At 38.8% G+C, this 19,095-nt stretch overlaps 1 protein-coding gene across 1 annotated transcript; it reads left to right on the top strand.

The window, feature by feature from the left end:
- The first annotated feature begins 1,574 nt into the window (after positions 1-1,574).
- Positions 1,575-9,378, top strand: LOC145787420 (uncharacterized). The gene is made up of 5 exons (XM_082599163.1): positions 1,575-1,719; positions 4,330-4,383; positions 7,857-7,922; positions 8,615-8,760; positions 9,184-9,378. Exons 2-5 carry the CDS (start codon positions 4,345-4,347, stop codon positions 9,296-9,298), a joined length of 366 nt encoding a protein of 121 aa, XP_082455289.1. The 5' UTR covers positions 1,575-1,719; positions 4,330-4,344; the 3' UTR covers positions 9,299-9,378.
- Positions 9,379-19,095: the final 9,717 nt, after the last annotated feature.

Genomic DNA, 19,095 nt, shown 5'->3' with positions numbered 1-19,095 from the left:
TGACGTCACATGCGTGCCAAAGAGGGAGGGTTGTAACCCCCAAATCCTTCCTCCCCCTTGGCTACGCCACTGTTTTGAACGTTGCCATTCTGTTTGCTTTTATTTTCCGTGTACTTTTGCATTATCAACAAAAAAAACAAAACGTCCTGTCTGAAAGTGCCGCCTCCCAGACGTGCCGACCGGGCGGTCCGCCCCCCCCCCCCTAGCTACGCCACTGGCTCTCCCGCTCTTGTCACCAAATGTCGTGTGGTCACTCAGTACCGGTCTTAGAGTATTTCGGGCCCTGTGCGAAATATGCTTTGCGGGCCCCAATGACAATGATCCAATTTAGTAGCGTAGCTAGGTACTTTGAAAGGGGAGGGGCGGTGGTAGCGGCGTGATCGCTGAAGGTGACAACCAGCGGCGGGGGGTCTGGGGGGCGTCCCCCAGAAAATTTTGAAAAATTACTTTGAATTTAGGGCATTCTGAGAGCATTTTCAACAAAAATTTAGGTATAAATATTACTGTAAAATGGTGCTGTCTGGTGGCATAGCAAAAGGATAAGATCATGCTTTCTTTATTGGCATTTTTCGGAAACAAAGCTGTGTCTCTATGTTGAGTCTGGATGCAACCTATTTCGTCTCCTGAAAAATTCGTACCCCGATTTCGTACCGTGAAATCGTATAACAAAATCAAATTTCGACCTATTTCGTCCCCTGAAAAAAATCGAGAAACTTTGAAATGTTTGCGGCAACTCCGATCAGCGACTTCGGCTATGTCGTTTTTTTTCTCGATCTTTTCAGGGTACGAAATGTTCAGGGGACGAAATAGGTTGAATTCGTTGAGTCTCTATGTTTTCTTGTTGCTAATTCTTTTGTTGAATTTTTCCATTGAAAATGACAAAATTACTGCATTTTCTGAGTAAATTGCGGGCCCCCTAATTTGCGGGCCCTGTGCGATCGCACGGTTTGCACACCCCAAAGACGGCATTGGGTCACTGCCCACTGGTCATACCAATGTATATCGAACTCGAACTCGCATCATACAAGCAAGTAAACTTATACACAAGATTATTTTGAACATAAGCGGAAAGGAGTTTTAGACTTCAAATGAAAATAGCAACCAGCTTTAAATGTTTTATAGATGGGAAGCCGCAACAAGGAAAGCTTTCCTTTATGCATCATTACTCAAGAGAAGAACTCGAGAATTAAACCAAGGCTGCAGCTATGTATTTTTCCGTTTTTTTGTTGACAAAGTTGAACGATTTACTAACTAAGCTGCTGAGAATTTTGCTGCTGGTTTGCCTCAGGTGTTATTTAAGTTTAGTAAAGTTTGAGCGGTTTGAGAATATTGATAAAAGTTATTTCAACAAGTTGTAGCCTAATGCCTGAGTTCTAGTTTTTTTGATATATTCATAACGCTTGTTGGAAATTTTTGTTTTATTTTTTTGCATAAATTGTTTTTAGATAAAAGTTTCTTGCGTATTCAGCCTCCCTATAAACAACATCACTTTCATTTTAGATAAAATTAACCGCAGTTTCAGCACCAAAAGCTGGCAACTCTGTTAGAGGTCATTCTATGTTTCACGCAAATACGCATGCGCATAAACTGTCTACTGGACTACTGGTGTGGTGTCATTCAGGTTTTGCATCACAGTCAGAGTGTTACATTCCGCACTTTGATCGCATCGATTACTAGTTCACCGAACGCCTGTATTTGTGTTGTGCAAAGATATTATTTGTGAGTATTGCTATATTTTGATCAATACATCTTGCTTATGATTATGTCTTTATGAAAAAGGTCCTTGAACATAATAATGTGTTTTAACCAAGGGTACGATAGGTCATAACATCATGCATTTCTGAAGCCCTTTATTTGGATAGGCTATGTTGCTTTAAGTTTTACCATTATATATAGGTCTAGTCATTTAACTGTAGGTTGATAAGTTTAAGTTTTATTTGTGGTTTAAAAATGTGTAGCCTAGTTGTACATCAATTGTGAGACTTACGGTGGGCCTACCGGTAACTATGTAACAATAGGTCCTGTCAGTTTTTAACTGCCATAATCTGATGGTTAGCTGCAACATGGTGGGAAGCTTAACCTACAAGACCCAGAAATTTTTTTAATTAGTTATTCACAAAATATTGTAGTGAAGTCTGCTAAGTTAGTTGTTGCCAAACCTTAACAATTACAGATAATGATTATGGTGGTTAAACAACAAGACACCTTAAAAAAAATAAGTGGTCCATGTGTGTATTTGCATTTTGCTACTATTTTTTTCAAGGATCTCTGAAAATCGTATTTTTTACCTTATACAAAATTTACTCTTTTTTTATTAGAAAAATGTTTTATTCTTAAGCGTGTAATAATTTGGTGGTATTGTTGTGTGCATTAAAATTACAATAGCGCATTTTGTGAATGCTGTTTCAATTCCAAAATGCATCTCAACACCCCTGTCATTCTGGCAAAATAATTCTGTGCGATCTGCCTAATACAGCAATCTGTAACGAACATGCAGTAAATAATGCGATAACAGCAAAAACATGTGGACCCCAATAAAAGCATTTCTCGTTGACATACCGTATCTTTTTAAACATTAGCTATTTTTTCCATATATTGTGAAGACTAATAACTATATTTGATTTAACTTCTGAGGTTATATGCACCTGTTCAGTGTTCACTCAAGCATGACATATTTTCCTTGCCTTTTCTTCTCTCAACAACAAAAAAGTTGTGTTATAATATCTAAACTCGACAAATTGTATTGTGAATATCCGTGGATCACAGCAACTGCATTGGTCCCAAATTGCAAAGAGCGTTGGTTCGACACCGCCCAGGAGCGTTTTTTTAAACCTTATTGATAATAGTGCTTGGGTGCAACCTAGTTCGTACCCTGAACAGTTCGGACCCTCAGTTCGTACCCTGAAAAGATCGAGAGAAAAAATTAAAAAAAGCCCAAGTCGCTGATCGCAGTTTAATAGCACAAAGCCCAAGTCGCTGATCGGAGTTTCCGCAAACAAACTCGAGGGCTAGGGTTAGCGGAAACCGCGGAACTGCGGAAAAATATTTGCGGAAACTGCGATCAGCGAGGGTTAGAGCAGAGCATAGATTACTCGATGATTAGAGTTAAGGTTAGCCGAAACTGCGGTTAGCAAAACTGCTGAAAAATGTTTGCGGAAACTGCGATCAGCGAGGGTTAGGGTTAGAGCATAGATTGCTCTATAGTTAGGGTAAAGGTTAGCGGAAACTGCGGAAAAATGTTTGCGGAAACTGCAATCAGCGAGGGTTAGGGTTAGAGCATAGATTGCTCTATAGTTAGGGTTAGGGTAAAGGTTAGCGGAAACTGCGGAAAAATGTTTTCGGAAACTGCGATCAGCGAGGGTTAGGGTTAGAGCATAAATTAATCTATGGTTAGAGTTAGGGTAAAGGTTAGCGGAAACTGCGGTTAGCGGAATCTACGGAAAATGTTTGCGGAAACTGCGATCAGCGAGGGTTAGAGCATAGATTAGCCTATGGTTAAGGTTAGCGGAAACTGCTATCAGCGACTTCGGCTTTGTGCTATCTTTCTCTCGATCTTTTCAAGGGGAAAATTTTAAAATGTTTGCGGAAACTGCGATCAGCGACTTCCGCTTTTTTTAATTTTTTCTTTCGATCTTTTTAGGGTACGAACTGAGGGTCCGAACTGTTCAGGGTACGAACTAGGTTGCATCCATAGTGCTTTTTTGCTGCTTCCAGCTGTAACAGTTTGACTAATCAAGTTTAGGAGTTAGAAATTTTCGTTTGCCACAAGGGGTTGACCCACGTTTGCCAAAGAAACTTTAATCAATGGAGTTTTTCTGAAAACATAATTTAAAACCTGAAAAACAAGTCATATATGTAGCATAAAAAGATATAACTTACACAAGTTGTGATAACGTGATTGAGAAAAAACCGTTAAACTTTTAGCTGCATTGCCAGATAAAGAATTCTGCCCTAATTTAAGAAAAGTTTAAAGCTGTTCAAAACAAAAGCTTGTATTTTGGAAATTTTTTTAGTTCTGAGCTAAGATCAAAACCCTAACCTTATTTCTAAATATAACCCTTTCTAACTTTAATCCTAACTCTGGCAACACCTGATTGTAACCAAGGCAACAAGTGGGTAAAAATAGCCACTTTGTTATTTTTTTCTGTCAAATTATTTTCAATTGCAAAATATTTACAAATTTGTGAAGTGGATACTATTATGTCGATGGTCGCAAACATGCACATGGACCCTATGTTTAAATATACAGTACGACCTATGACATGAGCTATCTGCTAAGATTTACTACATACAGTACTCCAAATAAATTAATGACATTTTTTTCTCTAGAAATAAACCTCAACAATGCATTGCACAAGAATTCTATCAGCCTCTCCTACACTGGTATGGAAACTTGCTTTATATTGACATGATATATTATATATTCACTTGAATAACAATATTTAGATTAATTTCAATGGTAGGCTATCAATATCATATTAATAAAACATTCTTCTTGGAAGCATTTTTGTATTTAAAGTCTTGTTTTTGAAAATCTTGGTTTGTGATTGTTGACTTTGGTGGCACAATGATAGTTGATTTTATTTCTTGGCATTTCTAGCATTTCTTATTATTTCATTTGGTTTTAATGTCACATGACATTCAATTTTATTTGTTACAGTGTTTGGATACCACTGTTTTTAATTTACACAGCTACCAAATCTACAGAACAGAATATAAAATGCTTATCAATCAGCTAGTATAGTTCAGGAAATACTTCTGTTGAATGTTGTTTACCAATGGCAATTACACTGTGTTAGTAATATCTAGAGACAGTGTTCCATAAGTTAACAAGTGCTGCCGAGCTCCTTAAAAAATAGATAAATTGAAATAAAAAATTAGCTATATATATAGAGAGATATATTTAGGAAAAAAGTTAAGTCAACTATGGTACTGCATAGCTTCCTAAAGATACGGCCTGATTTGTCACTTTTTGCAGAAATTTTTAGGTTTTGCTAACTTTTTGCAAATGTTTTATTACATTTTTCTTAAAACTATATTTCTACGCTTTCTGTGCTGTTTACCCTAGATCAGGGGTCACCAACTGGCGGCCCGCCACGCTGTATCGCTGCGCAACTAGAAAAAATCAAAGGAGGTCGGCAACGAGAGAGTAAACTAACAATTATTTGTAGAAGTAGATATATCACAGTTAGATCGTTAGAATATTAGCCTAGTGTAAATTGACAGCGCAATGATTCAATTCTGTGACGTGCGAAGCGAGCTTTTTCGCTTTGTCTGCGCTTGCTACTCACTTTCAAAAAAGTTTCTCGCGCTTTCGAAAGTAGGCAGCAAATTGTTTGCTCTCTAGGCCCACATTTTAAAAAGTAGTCCACACAAGCTTTGGGCCTGGATAGTGGATACACATCAAGTTTGACGAGATTGTAAAGAAAATTTCATTGCCGTCTTTTTGATACCAAAATTATAAAATTGGTTTAAGAATGTGTGAAGTTGCGACCATACGAAGATTACAAATCAGACTAGCCTAAAGCCAGCTGCAGTTTCGTTTTGTGGGTTAATAAGGTTGCATCCTAAGTAGGGATGCCCAAAGTAGAATTTCGAATCCTTAAGATTCGAATCCTTCCAGAATCGAATCTAAAAACCACTTTTTATTGGGTAGCCTAATTGGATTCGGAAATAAGACGGAGAAAGGAAAAAAATTACATATTTTTTTTTAAATGCTCCGCTGTCCACAAAAGCCTGCAAGTCACGTGCGTCGTGCATGCCAATTCGTTTCTGCATGTGATTAACAGAGGCCCCTTACGTGTGCGTTGTTTTGAGAGAACAAAGGCAAGAAGAAAATGATTGAACTTGAGAACTTGTTAAAATGATGGCTTTGTAAAGCTTCTTTTTCATGCCATTGTAAGCGAAAAGCTGAGCCGGTTTCCCCCACTTCAAGTTTTACTACCCTGGAAAGTCAGCCATTTTGTTTTTATGACATCATATTGCGTGAATAAATGACGGTCTGTTGATATTTTGTATTGCGGTTTATGCGACTTGAACATGAAACAAGTTTGGTATGCATAGAACATAGCTTGAACTGACACACGTTAAGTAGTACGTAAGTCTCAGTCTAGTTAGTCGTCCCTCTTCTTGAAGTTGCAAATCTTAAAGGGGGTTGTCGTGCTGATTAGACATCCCCCCTAATTGCGCCCCTGTCGCTGCGGCCCGCGGAAGGTATCAGCGTACAAGTATAACCAAAAATACTTTTCTTGAGGAGTTAAAGAGCACGAAGGCAAAAAATACTTTCCGGAAAGCATAATTTCGCTTTGCATGCGATTCCACCGACCGACCAATCAGATTATAGTTCTAGGTGGGGGTTGCTTAAAGCTATTTCAATGCGATGTCCAGCCACACTGTCCCAGTGGTTGATTAAAACATCTGTTTTCGAATTTCGAAAATGTCTGTAAGCATAGGGTAGCTTATTTTAAGTTTGCAAATGTCATGTAAACACTAGTGTGCGTTTCACCGTTATTGTGTTTCACAAGCAGTGTTCTCTTTATGCAAGTTTTTGTTGGCAAAATAGATCGGTGTGCCAACTCAATTAATAATAAATTGGCAAAATATTATATATAAATTTAAAGACTTTTTCTGATTGTATTATGAAAATATTTAGCTTAGTAGTAGTACTGCAAAAAATCTTCTCTGTATCGTTCCAATTTTAGTATATCTCCTGCCGAAGTTCTGCAAATTGTTGTTGATCAACAAATTCTTGCCACGCTGATAAGCATCACAAGTGACAGTTGTCTATAACAAAAGAAAGACGGTTTTATAGACTCTCACAAAAAGGATGAAAAACCAACTCATTGCTTTTTTAAAGGGATGACTGTTCATGAATTACGATAGAACTACGATTTTTGGGTGATTTCCACAAGCATATGTTTCATGGTGCCTGGTTTCTTTTTCCCTGTTATTGGAGCCTATTTTTCGCTGATATGTTTGCAGGTCACGATTGTTGCCTGTATTGCGATGTGTCAAACATTTCCTTGTTTACTGAAATTGTTAATTGCAAGATATCTTCTGTGAAGCGAAGTGACAACACCACTCTTGCTTGGCGATGAATATTCTGATGAAACCGCTCGCCTCGCTATAAGTGCGCAAAACAAGTGGCCTCGTTTATTAGGAATTGTTAAAAAAAAGTCAAAAGTGGTGTAAAAGGAGCTTGGCCTGGCAGTAGCGTTGTTCGATTAATTTTGTTGCTGCGGTATTCTAACATAAATATGAACAACATGTAACGCTGGATACTGGGTACGAAATGCGTTCTTTTCTAGCATAAGAGTCAACCTACCTAACATTTTATTAGTGCGGCCCGCCACAGCTCTCCTTAGTGCCAAAGTGGCCCGCATGCAAAAAAGGTTGGTGACCTCTTCCCTAGACGACACAATAGGTTGTAACATCCTCAGATGTTGAAAAACAAAGAAAATTTGATTTTGAAGATTTTAGTCAGAATGTTAATTTTTCAATAACAGTCTGATGCAGCGTTTTTCAACTTCTTTTTTCTCATTTTCTACTGCTTCCCCAAGGCAACAAAAAGCTTTTGTATCATTAGGAGACAGCAAAAAGTAAAAAAAATCTCAGAATATGTCAGACAAACACTAGCAGTAGCTGTAATCAAAATCTGCAAAACGTGACAAATTAGGCCGCATCTCTAGGTGGGCATGGGTAGTAGGTACTGCTATTTTGCATTTGTCAAATGCTGGCATTTGCACAGCAATCTAACCTCTTAGCGTAATTTATTAAGAATCTATTTTGCTAGATAGTAATAGCACCTTCAGCTTATTCAAATAGAAATATCAAGTCAAGTAAACATATTTTTGTAGATTCGTACTCTCCTTGCTATGAAACCAGCAGCATGTATGGCATTGCAACAAAACAGCAACTCTAATGTAAGTAAACAGTGATCCTTGCTTTTTTGGAACCAACTCTGAAGGTTTTTCAGTGACTGCTGCAAGGTGTGTGTAGTGTGTACTCTTGACCTGTTGCAGTTCTTCCTTCTGCAATGAAAGTAATGTACGTTTGTGCACAGTGTTGAGAAACCGTCGCTCCAATCCTTGTTGTGTCTGCTGAGTGTGACGCTTAATTCACTGCCTGATACAAATAGTGGTATTTTTTGGATTTAACTTTCTGTAGCTACACTTGCATTTGAAAGTTAGAAATTTACGTCGTATATGTTACAGCGATACACGAGTCTTTGTATACTAAGGTGTTGGCAGGTTTTCAAATGCCGACTATTTAAATGTACGGTACCAACCCTATCAGACTAAGCAAGTTGAAATTCTTCATTCGTTTTGTAAATTATTAGATGCTTTAACGTTAATATTCGCGTTCTGGTAGTGTATCAAAATCTGTTATTGGTTTACTTTCATAAAACTAATTTTGTTTAAAGTATATAATATATACTTTTTACTAAGCACCTACTTATGCGTGTTGATTTTGATTGTAAGTAACGTCAGTTCAGGGATATCTGCGTCAGTTTAGTCTTTAAAGTGTACTATTTTTATACATGCATGATGTTACCCGTTCTTTCACGAAACTTTATTTCTGTGGCTGTTAACCTTCCCTTGTAAATTTGCTTCAGGCTCGCAATTTACAAACTACAGCAGTTCAACGAGACATTGACACCGCCGCAAAATTCATTGGTGCTGGAGCTGCCACTGTAGGTGTTGCTGGATCTGGGGCAGGAATTGGAACAGTGTTCGGAAGTTTAATCATCGGTTATGCAAGGTAGCTTACTTTTTGTGTGCGTGTTTAAGCTGCTCTTATCTATTCGCAATTGCTGTTGCATATTATACTGTTGCCCGCCGTGACTGTTGGTACTACATCATGACGAAGCAATCATTGTTATCAGTTAGTTTGTGATGTAGTTAATACTAGGCTACTGTAGTTAAAGTAGTTATAGCATAACGACTAACGGAAAAGACTGAATAAGCCATGTCTTGGTATGGTTGGCAACCTGGTAAGAAACACTTGTAATTGTGAATACTAGCCGTGTTTGAAATGTGATGCTGATGTTTAATTTTTCAATTAACACCTACATAGTTTACTTTTAAAGTTAGTTTTTGTTGTTCATCTTTCGCATTATTTAATGCAAGTACCATGACTATGCGCTTTGATTTTACAACAGAAAGTAATCATCCTTTTTTTTAGGAATCCATCACTGAAACAACAGCTGTTCTCATACGCTATCCTTGGTTTTGCTTTATCTGAAGCCATGGGACTGTTTTGCCTTATGGTGGCTTTCTTGATCTTGTTCGCATTGTGAGAGTGTCTCAAATTATTACATCGCGCAGTGTGATATGCTTCATGCTGTTCGCTTGAATACAAATGTTTGATTGCTGTACAGATGAATTACTGCTATTTTGCATTCATCAAATGCTGGCATTTGCACAACAATCTAACCTCTTAGTGTAATTTATTAAGTTAAGAATCGATTTCGCTATAGTAATAGCATCTTCAGCTTATTCAAATAGATTGAATAGATGAATTACAAAAGAAATGTGAGCTACTGCATGCTCTCAACAAAGAAATCTCAAAAGATCAGTACAAAACTGAGTAGAGTACTCACGAGCATGGCAAGCGTTCAAACTTTGCCAGCCATACATTGGTTTGGTTTTTGAATCCTTGTCCTCGGACTGACAAAGCCTTTGAAAAGTTATTTCTATCAGTTTTGCATGCTTGTAGAGACTTTAAACCACTTACGCTGGGCCGGTTACCGGGATGCAACTTTACAAAAGATACCATTAAAAAATCCCCTTTGAGCAACAAAAGAAAAAAGTATATAATAGCGAAATTAACTCATCGGTTTGCCACTGCCTGATTTGGCGCAGAGGGTTAGGGCGGTGATGCAGATGGTCATTTCATCGATGTGGGTTTGATTCCCACCAGTGCTATTGCTCTTTTTTCTTCTGCAATTACCAAACAAACTTCGAAGGGGATTTTTTAATGGTACCTTTTGTAAAGTTGCTACCGGGATGGCTGACCCCGCACTCAAGCGCACACCCCGAGATCCGAACCAGCGCCGCTTGATCTTGAGTCGGGCGCTTAACCACTGAGATATTGAAAATGAGAAAAAATACCACTTTCTCAAACGTTAGTCTCCCCATTTATGCTATCGTTTTCGTAACCCCATTCCTTAACGCATAGCCGATGCTTTTTTAATCTATGACCATAAAAGTCAGGTACCGTAGCCTCTTCCTTCGTCTTTGACATATCGTGAAACTGTTCATCACCGAAAAGGGCAAGAACTACCCACGACATTCATGGACCCCTCAGTGGATTATGGATCTGGCCGTTTTATTAGACCGAGCACTAGTCTAAGTCGACTTTGATTTTCAGGAGCGCAAATCGTGTTTGCGTTTGTCAATAAACTACAGCTATTCAAGATAGGCTACACATACAAAATGAAGATTTATCACTCTACTAAAAGCCTGCGAGAAAGTCACTAACATCGTCCTGAATTGCCTGAGTAAAATAGGCATAAGGTATGCAACACTGCATGAAACCCCTGAAAACGCTTTGTGGTCTGCATTAACTTTTCAGATTTTGCACAAATTTAATTATTTCAGACATTAGCCTACATCACATGTTTTAATAAACTTCATGGGCGGAGTTTGTTGAAGCACCGCACAGGTTTAGTTCAGGGATGGTTGCAACTAGGCTACATCTATTTTTTAATATCAAAATTAGTGACTAGTTTACTAAAAACCTTGACAGCCTGTTTCACCTCTAGACAGCGCTGTAGCCTATTCGTCGGGTATACGCAGTATACTCTCTGCTTTTTCGAGCAACAATAGTATACCCTCTGGTTTTCCAAATAGAGTAGGCCTATTTATGCTATCCTTAGGCTTCTGATTCTTGACAACTACTAACTAACTATTTAACCCATTGAGGACCAATGGTATACGGGTGTACCATGAGCCCGTTCTGAGAGTTTTATCATTCATTCAGAGCATTGTCAGCAGAATGCAAATGAGACTTTGTGCTAATACCAACCCTAACAATGGTCAGCTACTGGTTGATATTGCTAACTTTGCAACCTGAAAAAAAGATAGAAGGAAATTTGCGTCATGGAGAAGCAGAGGTGAGAAGAATTTGTAGACGCTTTGACATTGATGAAATACGGTCAATCCAAGGGAGACTTTAGTGAAAAAGTTGAAATTGTGCCCAATAATTTGAAGCCTCTCTTGACAGCTGTTTCAACTTTCCTTGTTCTACAGCAGAATGTGAACGTGGTTTCAGTTTATTGAACGATATTATGGGTCAAGAGCATCTTTGCTTATTGATAATGTGGGCTGTTCGATGTTTACTAAACTTAATTCCAATGGACCACCTGTGCCTCAATTTACTGCTAAAAAATGTGTAAGATCCTGGCTGCCAAACCACCCATCAGCTAAGGATAGCCTACTAAATCCCAAGTTTGTAAAGAGGATAAAGATGTAGATTCCTCTCGGCAGGCTGTTTGAAATGTAGGCCTATTCATAACAAAATTTGTACCTCTCGTCCAATTTTGATGTTGATAATTCATGTTATGGTAGAATAAAGATTAGTATTTTGCAAGTTGTGTATTTATCATTTCATCAAATCTGAGACAGTATACCCTGTGCTTTTCTTGCGAATACAGCACTACCTCTATAGCATCATCAGATGGTTTTTCGTGAACTAGTAGGCTAACTGGTTTTGTTGTAATTCGCTCTGCTTATCTTTTGTAGTAGGCCTATCAATAGTAGGCTATTTGTTGTTTGATTTTTTAATATTGCCTACAGCATTCAAATGTGTCTGTCGATCCAAGTGAACTACCAAGGGCGTTCGATGTCGACGAATCTATTGTGGATTGTAGCTTGACAAGTTACCAGAGAAGACATAACCTGTAGAGATCTAATATATGCAGTGTTGAAAAGTGTTTATCAATCCATGTCGAAAGTGTTTATCGACCTATTTTCAACAAAAAAACCTGTTCCAATTAACATCAGCCAAAACGTTTCAAATAACCCCACATGCTCTTGAAAGTGGAAACGTACTGTCATGTAGTCATTGAAGCATACAACTTTTCTAGTACTATGGCTCTTGCAGTCAATGTAGACCAAAGTGTAACAACCGATTTTTGTAGGGTCAATAACGGACCCTGCACCCAACAGCTGTGCCTTATTTTGCGTCCCGATAGCTCAATTGGTTAGCGCGTCACTTCTGGAACGAAGAAACTTCAAGATCAATAGCGGCGCTGGTTCGACTCTCGGGGTGTGCGCTTGAGCAACGCACGTTAAGGACTGCTCTCCATTCAGTGGCATCTAATGAATGGAAAGATTCCCTGGCAACAACACTTCAACAATCGGAACTTCACTCTGTCAATCTCGGTGACCGGGCCTGCGTCAGTGATTCAAAGCCTCTACAACAGTGGTTCCCAACCTGGGGTTCGCGGACCCCTTGGGGGTCCGTGAGAAAGCATTTGGGGGTCCGTGATTACCTTGATGAATTTTGGAAAAATAATTTGTTCTATATGCACGGATAGAGCACCAGCTATGCTCGGAAACAAATCCAGGTTTGCTGCTTTAGTAAAAAATAAACTCCTCGAGTGGTTGTTACCCATTGCTTCTTGCACAGGTATGCCTTAGTAGCACAAACTTTACCAGCACGTCTCAAAAAAATTCTGACGAATTGCGTGAAAGTTGTTAATTTCATCAAAAACAGAGCTGTAAACCACTTTACTTTTAAAGCGATCTGTCAAGAAGTAGGGTCAAATTACGAAGTACCTTTGTATCATTCTGAGATACGTTGGTTATCAAGAGGAGAAGTTTTAAAACGACTCCAGCAGCTAAAAAATGAGGTATTAACTCTTTTGAAAGCAAAAGGAAGTCCCCTCTCAAAATTGTTTGAGAGTAAAAGTTATCTATAGAGCATGGGTCTGCTACTATTCGGTGAGTCCGATTCGGTGAGTTCCTAACCTCTAACTCCTAACCCTAAAACGGCAATGATAATTAGGCTACGGTACGCGATAATTTCAAAAAAATTAAAAAAAAAAAAACGTTAAGAGATCGGACTCACCGAAACGGGCCATTCCGATACAGCATGGCCTACTTAGCCGATATTTTCGGTCATATTAACAATGTTAATCGTGGCATTCAAGGACCAGGTGTGACAATAATTGATGCAGCTGAAAAACTGAAAGCGTTTTTAGCCAAGTTGCCGGTTTGGAAATGCAGATTGGAAGCAGGTAATTACGCTAACTTTCCAATGTTAGAAGATAATATACAGTATAATAAATAATAATAATGTTAGTTTTTATATAGCGCTGAATGCGTTGCTCCACAGCGCTTTACAGAGCAGACATTGTCAATGCAGCCGTATTGAGGCGCAACTGAGTACATTATTACCCGAATCTACGCCATTGCTCAGTGCCAAGCAGAAATTAGATTCAGTAGCCTACCATTTTTAAAAAGTCTTTGGAATGACCCGAAAAGGTATCGAACCCATGCCTACCGCTTCAGAAGCGGGCGCACTAACCACTAAGCCACTGAACCGGTTTTATCTTGATGGATGAAACTCAAAGAAAATGTACTCTTTTGATCTCTATGAGAGAAAAATTTTGCGCACTCTTGGAAACCCTACAAATCTCATTTCAACGTTATTTCAATTTGGAACACCTGCCGCACGAAGTTGAAACATAAATTCGAAATCATTTTCTTTTTGACTTGAGCAACATTATCGATGACGATCTTAGTAAATATGACCTAATTGATTTGAGATCAAAAGAGTTATTACGCATCGAATTTCATTCAAAAACTGTGGAAGAATTTTTGTGCTCACAACTGCAAACCTACCCATTCTCGGCAAAGCAAGCGATTATTGTTTTGTTACCATTCATAACCACTTACCTTTGCGAGGCAGGATTCTCAGCTCTTGTTACAACATCGAAATCGCCTGAACGTTGAAGATGACATGCGTGTTGCATTGTCAAAAACTCAAGCACAGTTCAGTCGTTTAGTTCAGGAAAGGCAACAATAGCCCTCTCCTTAAATTTGCTTACGTTGAAAAAGTTTTGGCATGGCACTTTGGGTCACCTTAATATTCAAATACTGCTGACATTTCTTGAACAATTTCATTCGTTTTCTTATTTGAGCAACTTACTGTTTAACCTGATATTTGCCGCAGGAGTCATAGCGGCAATACAATATGACACAGTACAGTAGTTGAGTAGCATAATTATTACAATAGTCAATAGTACGTTAATTGAGTTTCAGGCAAAATTTAGATAGGGGTCCGCAGAATTTTGTCTAAAGGGGTCCGTGACAACAAAAAGGTTGGGAACCACCGCTCTACAAGTATGCGAAACTGCCAGGATTAAGCTCTGCAAGAAGCTTTTCCAGTCCGAGGATAAAGAGTCAATCAATCGACAGGAACGGCTACCATTTAGGCCTCAATTCATCACATCTAACTCAAGCTGACCAATGTTAATTCAAGTACACAAAAACACTTACTTGTAATCCACGCACACAAGCCAACCATCATCAGAAAAAAAATATTGAAAAATACACCCGTCCACCGCTCTAGTCGAAACGCAAAAGAAAACTTTTCGATAAATGAAACACGAAGATTCAAGACTCATGCGGCTGGATTTCACTGAAGCATGAACGCAAAACAAGAACATTCAAAATAAGAAAGGGATCGCATAAATCGTTTCTACACAAAGGACTTTCACTTATAGCTCTAAATTATCACGTTGAAAAGATACTCTTCAAGCTCAAATTTGGTTAAAAGCGTAAAAATCAGAAAAATATATAGAATTTTCACACATCTGCTCTGAACCCAATGAAGTTTACATGGCTGATAGATTATTATAGATACCATTGTGATATATCGTTAAGAAGCAGTAAAGATTTATAAATGTGTTCGTGAGTAAAAAAAACAGCAATGTTTCAACTTTCAACTAACCTTTTGTTTCCAACAAGCCTCGGTCTCCCTATAAGCCAAATTCCAAGAGGATTGTTTAAGACAAGAATTGCCAAAAGTCCAAGAAAGTGTAGTGTATTGTAAATCTAAATTGCCCATGTTGCACTTGCTAGTGTTAATTGTAGGCGTATTTTTACACCTGACGAAATAAAAGTTTCCTTTTTTTCTAGGTTTGGTGCCTGTGCATTTTTAAGATACTGTCAAACTTCGATACTATGCCACCCTTCGGGACCAAGAGAAAGTGGCATAGTAGCGAGGGTGGCATAGTAGCGAGAGTTTGTAAAAACAGCCTTGTGACGTGACCATGTAATGCCACGTTGTGTTGTACGATTATAATTGTACGAGGAAATCCAATCTGCGCCGGATGATGTTAATCTGCTCGAAATCTAGGAACCGCTGCCTGCCGAGGAAAAGATGCACGAGAACAAAGAGATCGAGTTGTCTGACTTTCTTGAAGCTGATGAGTAATGAGCGCCTCGAGACTGGTGGATCTTTCACACCGGATGTGATTGCGAAGGAGATGTTGTGCAGCTAAGAGCCGGTTGAAAGCGAAGATGATGAGATAACTGTTGAGGACGAAATCGTTTCTTTCGAGGATGCCCAGCGGGCATGAAGCACTGTCTGGAAGTTCATGCAGCAGCAGAGAAGCGGGAAGCCCAGTGTGATGTGATCGGCTAGCCAGACGACGAGGTGTACGAAATTCATCGAAAGAACATGCGCCAGCTGACGATTCCTCATAGTTTTGGGCTGACCTACAGTATAACTTGAGAGAATACATTACATGCACATTGCACATAGCCTACTACATATACTTTTGCCGTTTTACAACCGTTTAATCGTTTTGTTCGTACCGTTAATTGTTTCGTTAATACAGTAATACTGTACTCTCATGTGGCATAGTAGCGAGGGTAAGGGGTGGCATAGTAAATATATTTTCTATTGAATTTAGCGGGTGACGATCAAAAGTGGTGTAGTACCGAGGGTGGCATAATAGCAAAGTGGCATAGTATCGAAGTTTGACTGTAGTAGGCTATTTTCGAAACACTGTTTCATGGATGCTTGTTTTAAACCTTTTGGTTTTGTTTTTTGTTGGTTTCATTTTCTTTTGTTGGTGACAAATCAGTGTGTTTACTTCGTGGTTCTCTACATGTTTGCTCCAGCAATAAAACTAAAATTGATTTAAAGTAGCCTATTGTAGGCTAACATGCATAACAATAAAAGGCTTGTATTATTCCGTCTTTTTCATGTTTGTGTGTAACATTTACCATAAATCCAGCTGAACAAAAGTATAAGTTATATTTCGGTGAAGAAGAAACAGGGTGATATTAATGTTTGCCCGTGTAAGCTTGGGCCGCTAGGCTATATGATGAGAGCAGAGAGTGTGGCTCTTTGCGGTCTACAAAGTAAAAAATAAGGCTCTTTATTGGCCTCTGACTGGTGTGCCAACCTGCTTTACAAGTAGGCTATGCAAAACTGCCCGAAATAATCTATTAGAGTTTTTTTTTAGTCCGACAATAAAGATTCAAAGCCAACCTTAGTCTACGTCATAGGTGAGTAGGCGACAGAAAGTTTAGTTTCTAAAATAAGGAAGTAGTAGGAATTAATCCTTAAAAATATTTTTGTGGCTGCCCTATGAAAAAACAATGCATTTTGGACTTCGGTTCATTCCTACGTTGCCACATATTGGGATTTATCCCTATAGTAGGGATTTTGGGACATTTGTAGGGAAATCCCTAGGCTAGGCTACTGGATTTTTCACGATTGCTACGCTTTTCAACTTGGCACTCACAATTAGAAAAGCAAAAGCTAACATTCAAACAATGATCATAATAGACCTTTTGCACATTCAAAATCACCAGAGCGCGACGTTTGAGTTACGCGGAGTCTGAGGGTTGAGAATCGCTGGTTTACTACGGTTTATGAAGGCGTTTCTTGTTATTGCAAGCAAGCGTGAGGTCGGTGGCAGGTGAAAGTAAATTTTTTGTGTTTATGAATTGTTGTAGATTATCGGCACACTTCAATTCTTGTTCGTTTTAATCATAGTGTTGGCTAACAGACTAGGAAAGGCAATTTAGGATGCCATTGTAAAACGTGTGCATTTTGACCGGGAATTATGGACCACGATAGTGGCACCTTGTCTTGCAACATTTTATTTTCATTCTGCATAACATAATATGCAACGAACCAACCACATTTTATTGATGTTACCAAGCATAGTCACTGGTATTTTCCTGTCGAAGATGTGAAATTGACGAATTTTTTTATGGTCCTCTCTACATGAATGCGATGGCGCGCAATACTTCGTTTATTTAACACTTTGTCCTCACTCATTTGAGGCCTTCTACCTAGGAACGGTGAGATATTCAAATGTAGACCAATAGTCCAATACCATGTAGGCTAAGTCTTTTTCTATAAGAAACCCTTTATCGGCCATAACAGCATCATGAAGTGCAGTTCATTAGCAGCTATTTTCTGCTTCAAAAGGTGAAAAAATCCACTCCTCTGATATATTTCTTTGTCACTCACATTACCAGTGTAGGCTACAACTGAAATACAAACATATTACTCCCATTTGGATCAACTCCCACTAATGACTAATGCCTTTGCAGTGTTTGTACTTTTATAGTTCGAGTACGTTTGCGACTGACGGTGAAGTGAGGACAGTGTTTCGAGACGTAGGCCTACTTCAGTGCAGTCGATGATGATCATGGTGCTTGGGTAGTCCTTTTTGAAGTCTGGCTTCATGGTTGCTATGATAACGTCACGATGAGGGAATATGTTCAAACTAATCAACCTTAAATAGATGCATTCATGAATGAAAAATACGGTGTACAGTACAGTACAAATGCAGAACTAATACCAAACCTTGTGCTTTAAGTCTGTATAAAACAAACCCAGGCGAAGCTTCAACACCAGCAAAAATTCAATCTTCCACCGCTAATCTATGTAGATGCAGCGCTCCTATGGCATTTTGAGGTATTTCAAAAGTAGCCTCGTCATTAAGTTCTGCATCAATATTTTGATTTGCATGCTTGGTTTTTGAAGCTGTATAGGCTAATACAAGAAATTCTTCCTATCTTTGCCTGGCAAGATCGCTTCCAATACAGCAAAGAACTGGTCAAAGGTTTACACTTCTGTAGCGTAAGTTTACAACTTAAAAGAGTTTTATTTTCTGGCAAATTATACTGAAACACTGATACACGCCTGTAAAGACCACAAAACAACAGCTCAAGCAAACGTTAAACAATTTATTCGTCTGCAAACTACGCCACTAACCCTATCGCACAGCATTGTGAACAGCGGCTAGTCGTTCACGACTCCAACGTCACGCTCTGTTGGTTTGTTATGCAAAAGGTCTATTAGTCACCGTATTCCTCTTCAAATCTATACATACAGTAGCCTAGACGCAGGAGCGTTGTCAGGGCAAGGAGCACAGAAAACAATTGCCTCCTCCAGAAATATTTTGATTTAAAATTTCACACTGTGTTACAGCATCATTTAACAAAGTTTTATTATTAATTTAGGTTGAAACTACTCTCAGAATGCGCAATTTTACGGTGTATTTTCAAAAGATTTTCTGGGAGCCCACAGACCCCCTCTGTGGGTACTGCACCTTCGGTGGCTTGTTGTTAGGCTTGCTCACATGTGCAAAAATAATCAATTCACTCCTGTCCGAAATTTTTTACTGGCTACACCCCTAAATAGGTGTGATCAAAAACTAATTTGCACTGAGTTGTAATCTACTGAACTCTTTAGTCTATATTACTTATGCAGTAAATATTGTTTCTCTGTTATTTAAATAGATGATCTAATTAAACGTGGTCGATTAAAGGGGGCATTTTGTTATGTTGACATTGACTAATCAGTGCCAAAGTGTTTTTGAATGTTGCGTGAAGGGGTTGTCCACACCGTTAGTTCAGTAGTACGCACCCGACACAAGATCATGCGGCGCCGGTTCGCCTCTTGCGGTGTGCGTTTGAGCAATGCATTTCAGGACTGCTATTCATTCAGAGGCAACTAGTGGATGGAATAAATTCCTCACAACAACACTTCACTCGGTCAGTCTCGGTAACCGGCCCTGTGTCAAAAGCCTTTGCAAGTATGCGAAACAATCAA

This window comes from Aplidium turbinatum, chromosome 18, assembly GCF_918807975.1.
Source record: "Aplidium turbinatum chromosome 18, kaAplTurb1.1, whole genome shotgun sequence".
Taxonomy (NCBI): Eukaryota; Metazoa; Chordata; class Ascidiacea; order Aplousobranchia; family Polyclinidae; genus Aplidium; species Aplidium turbinatum.
This window is presented reverse-complemented; position numbering and strand designations above follow the sequence as displayed.

Excerpts from the sequence above, each read along its gene's own strand:
- LOC145787420 (XM_082599163.1), top strand. The coding sequence starts at position 4,345 with ATGCATTGCACAAGAATTCTATCAGCCTCTCCTACACTG. Across the intron at positions 4,384-7,856 it reads TATCAGCCTCTCCTACACTG|ATTCGTACTCTCCTTGCTAT; the intron begins GTATGGAAACTT and ends ATATTTTTGTAG. Across the intron at positions 8,761-9,183 it reads TTAATCATCGGTTATGCAAG|GAATCCATCACTGAAACAAC; the intron begins GTAGCTTACTTT and ends CCTTTTTTTTAG.